We start from the raw sequence: 3935 nt of genomic DNA, 5'->3' as shown, positions 1-3935 counted from the left end.
GCTGGATATTCTAAACATACATATCTAATTATCTAAGGAAGTTTTGTGAAGATTTATTTAATTGAATGTGGTAGTATACAGTGGTAATCCCAGTACCTGCTAGGTAGAGGAAAGAGTTTAAGGTCAGTTTTACTTCTATAGCGAGATGGGACCAGCCTGGGCTATGTGACATTGTCCCAAAAAGAAGGAAGAAAGAAAAGAAAGAGAGTGCGGATATTATAGTAAAAGAGCCCCAAAGAGACAAATATATTTTACAATACAAAAGGAAATTATCATAAATTCAGTTTTACCTTCAAGATACAACTTTCACTTGCATATTTTGTGTTTATTTATGTGCAAATATTTTCAGGTACTAGATAGATAGATAGATAGATAGATAGATAGATAGATAGATAGATAGATAAATGGATAGGTGATTGATAGAAAGAAAGAAAGAAAGAAAGAAAGAAAGAAAGAAAGAAAGAAAGAAAGAAAGAAAGAAAGAGAGATACAGACAGATATATAAGGGCTGGGGCTAGAATTCAGTGATAGAATGTTTGAAGCCTTAGGTTCATTCCCAGGGTTGCCCCACAACCCTGGGACAGGAAGATAGACCTATTGGTGAAGACAATTGAAACTTTGATTAGTCGTCACTCTATCACTATGTTTGCAGACAACTTGTAGTCAGTGAGTCTAACTCTCACAAATTTACTTTTTTATCCTTTTCTATTTAATGTTTTTATTTCTTTTTCCCAGTCTGATCCCAGATTCCTCTCATACCCTCTTTTCTTCCTGATCCCTCCCCAAAACCTCCCCTCTTACTCCCACCACCCATTCTCTCTCCTTTCTTATTCAGAAAGGTTACCCTTCCAAATTGAATGCCCTCTTGAAGTCCAGGAAAGAAAGTAAAGCTCCCATTTTCCACAATTAATATTCCCAGTTTCTGTGGTTTCCTGGTGGCCCTTACTAGGTTTGGAGAATTGACTTTGAAATATGGAAGCATTTTATAAGCCGACTCAAACCCTTAAGTTCACATGGTGAGAGCATTCCCAATGGGAGGAGCTTAGGAGACAACCAGGCTGGAGTTACTTTCTCTAGCTCCTCTCACCATTGTGCCACTGGAGTTCTAACACCTGTACCGGTTCACTTGTTTACTAGGTGGGAAGAGCTGCTTCCTTCTCCTGCAGAACCCATAGGGGATCCTCTTGTGCAACTCTACTGCTGTTTTGGGAAAATCATTTGCCTTCCACTGTGAAGGCTGCAAACCATGACATGCCAGGATTGGTTTCTCATAAGTCAGAGTCTAGAAAGAACTCAAACTGCAGCAAGGTGGTCAGACACTCTCTCCTTGAGGAGGACATTGGGGCAGTGTGAGGCAGTTAGTTAGTCTACTTCCCCATGAAGAGAAGTGAGGTTGTAGTTTGGCTTTAGAGGTTTTTTCTAGTGTGAAGAAGGTACTAGGATTCAATACCCAGTACCAGAATTTTTAAAATTACTTTTTGATGAATATGAGTGTTTTGTCTAGGTGTTTGTGCATCACTTGCATGCCTGTTGCCCTCAGAGGCCAGGGGAGGCAATCAGATCCTAGAACTGGAGTTACAGATGATTCTTAGTTGCCATATGACAGCTGGGAATAAAGCCCAGGTCCTCTACAAGAACAGACATGCTTGTAATCACTCAACCCACTCTTCAGTCCACAAGTATATGATTTTTTTTAGAAATAAAAATGGGCGATTCTCCCTTGACCCCACATCCAGGCTAGGGTGTGTTGTATTTGCTGTAACTTTGAGACGTCCATGTCAATGCTCTGAGGATATTTTGCCTTCTTCTGAGTGTCTCTTTTTCCTCTTAGCCCTTCTGATTAAGCCTATATTAAAGTGTCTTTTGTAAAACCCAACTCTAAAGGTATGTACAAAGTCAAACCTAACTAAGAGCCTGAGCTTCCTTAGTAACATCACACAATAGAATCTTTCATTGTATCCTAATGTATATAACAAATTTTATGCAAAATATGAAAATGTAAGTTTTCTAAATGTATTTTGTATGTTTCAGAGCACAACACTCCACTAAATGTTAGGAAAATGCAAGGTTACTTAGAGCCCATGCTTAAGTCTGAAGTGTATAATCCTTTTGGGCTCAACCTAACTATAATGGTGAGTTGACATCATTTTTCTTTTTACCATGCAGAGCTTAGAATAAGGCATGTGTGCCAAAGTCTATAGCTGGAGGATGGTGGGAAGAGCAGCTTTAAAGTATATAGAAAACTTTTCTTTGTCTTTATTCCCTGGTTGTCTTATTTCTAAAGGAATCTGAATGTTGAACAGGACATTAATTTGCTATTTTCTCAGAGATAGGCCAGATCAATTGACTAAAGGGAAGCAGAAGATTTAGGGTCATAGAGATACATAAAGCCCAGGTCAGTGTGAGAAACAGCGAGAGTGCAGAGGTAAGGTTAAAGACACAGATATGAAGGCCAATTCAAAGTGTTCACGAAAGCCAGAAGGTTTTCTATTTTAGTTTCCCTCTGAAAAGGAAAATGTGTCATTGAGTTCCTGTTTTAATCCCTCTTCATTTTATATGTGATGCTCATGACAAAAGCCATGGCACTCCTTGTGAATGACATCTCTGAAAGTGGTGCCCACAGATATTTTTGTTTAAAGGAACACATACGTTGATACTGAGCTTCTGTGTTTGTTCCACAGGGCTCTGAGCTGTTTCACTTCAAGCTGTCCGTGGTTCCCGGGGTCACCTTTTGTGAGTTAGTAGAGGAATTTCAGGTATAGTAAATGCATGAAGTATGAAATGAGATAACTGGGAAATGACACGACTCTTGTCAGTCCAAGTTGTGGAGAAAGATAAAAACATGGCCAGAATTTGTGTGCCGGATAGGGCTTGGACAGGTTGGGGGTGGAGAGGATGTTGAATGTCCACAGGATTCTTGGTGGAATTTTCCTGTCTGGTTAATTGTGGGGCTCATACACTGTCCAGTGTTTTCAATTACTACACCCAGAAAATATATCCTTTTTACTTTTTTTTTTCAGATTTATGTTGACGAAGTTCCATTGCCTTTTCCAGGACATACACTCATTGCTGTTGCAACATCCGTAGTGATAGGGGGATTCGTTTTTATAGCATTTCTATTCCAACTGCGTAACATCCACCCACTGAGAGCATTCCGGAGATATGTCAGAGGAAATACTGCAAACTCATCAAATATAAGTATCAACTCATAAGTGAAAGTCTACATAGTGAACAAAGATAATCATCAATTGTCTAAATTTCCTAGTTTTATTGAACATGTCCACAAAATACATTTATATTTTTAAGATACACATTAGATGCAATGTTATAGAATTATTATACTATTATAATTCTAATTACTGTTGCTTAACAGTTCTACATTCCATTTTCTACTTTTCATTAAATAAAAAATTATTTTAGCACTTGCATGAGTTTTGTCTTTGTTCCTTTTTAAAGATTGTTTTGGAAAATATTAAATAGTCACCAACTCTCTGTGGAATGGGTGTTCCGCATCATTATCCTTATGATCTAGAGCACATTTTGTAGGGCCAGGTTCTAGATAGAATAGTGGTACCATAAGGGCGCTATTACACCATGGGGTCAGGCATGGAGAGGCTAGCCAGCATTTTCAGAGCCATGTAGGAAATAAAAAAAGAAGTCATTTAGGTTTTATAGAGAACTCCAAACCAGTTTGTGATACTAAAAAGAGGGGAAGGACTCAAAGAATACAACAATCCAGCCGGGTGTTGGTTTCAAACAGGCAGCACACAGAACTCCAAAGGATTTGTCTCTGTGTGCTTTTGGTGAACCTGTTCCCAGGTCCCAGAAAGTGATGGCTACAGCCAGGTATCAGACCTGGCACACATGGGGGAGATTCGTGAAGGAGGACAGTGCTGTGGGTTCATTTGTGCATGGAGGAGGAACAGAACGGACTA

At 39.1% G+C, this 3935-nt stretch overlaps 1 protein-coding gene across 1 annotated transcript; it reads left to right on the top strand.

Annotated features, from left to right (window-relative positions):
• The first annotated feature begins 2036 nt into the window (after positions 1 to 2036).
• LOC126507221 (cation channel sperm-associated auxiliary subunit beta-like) lies at positions 2037 to 3278 on the top strand. Its single transcript, XM_050151483.1, has 3 exons — positions 2037 to 2132; positions 2682 to 2756; positions 3021 to 3278. The coding sequence occupies exons 1-3, from the start codon at positions 2061 to 2063 to the stop codon at positions 3210 to 3212; spliced, it is 339 nt and encodes a 112-aa protein (XP_050007440.1). The 5' UTR covers positions 2037 to 2060; the 3' UTR covers positions 3213 to 3278.
• The last annotated feature ends 657 nt before the right edge of the window (positions 3279 to 3935 follow it).

This window comes from Alexandromys fortis, unplaced genomic scaffold (assembly GCF_014885135.2).
Source record: "Alexandromys fortis isolate MF-2015 unplaced genomic scaffold, M_Fortis_MF-2015_v1.1 scaffold_63, whole genome shotgun sequence".
Lineage (NCBI taxonomy): Eukaryota > Metazoa > Chordata > Mammalia > Rodentia > Cricetidae > Alexandromys > Alexandromys fortis.
This window is presented reverse-complemented; position numbering and strand designations above follow the sequence as displayed.

What these genes read in the sequence shown, in the direction of transcription:
- LOC126507221 (XM_050151483.1), top strand. Translation starts at nt 2,061, where the DNA reads ATGCAAGGTTACTTAGAGCCCATGCTTAAGTCTGAAGTGTATAATCCT. An exon ending in GGCTCAACCTAACTATAATG is followed by an intron (nt 2,133 to 2,681) that starts GTGAGTTGACAT and finishes TTTGTTCCACAG; the next exon opens with GGCTCTGAGCTGTTTCACTT. An exon ending in AGTTAGTAGAGGAATTTCAG is followed by an intron (nt 2,757 to 3,020) that starts GTATAGTAAATG and finishes TTTTTTTTTCAG; the next exon opens with ATTTATGTTGACGAAGTTCC.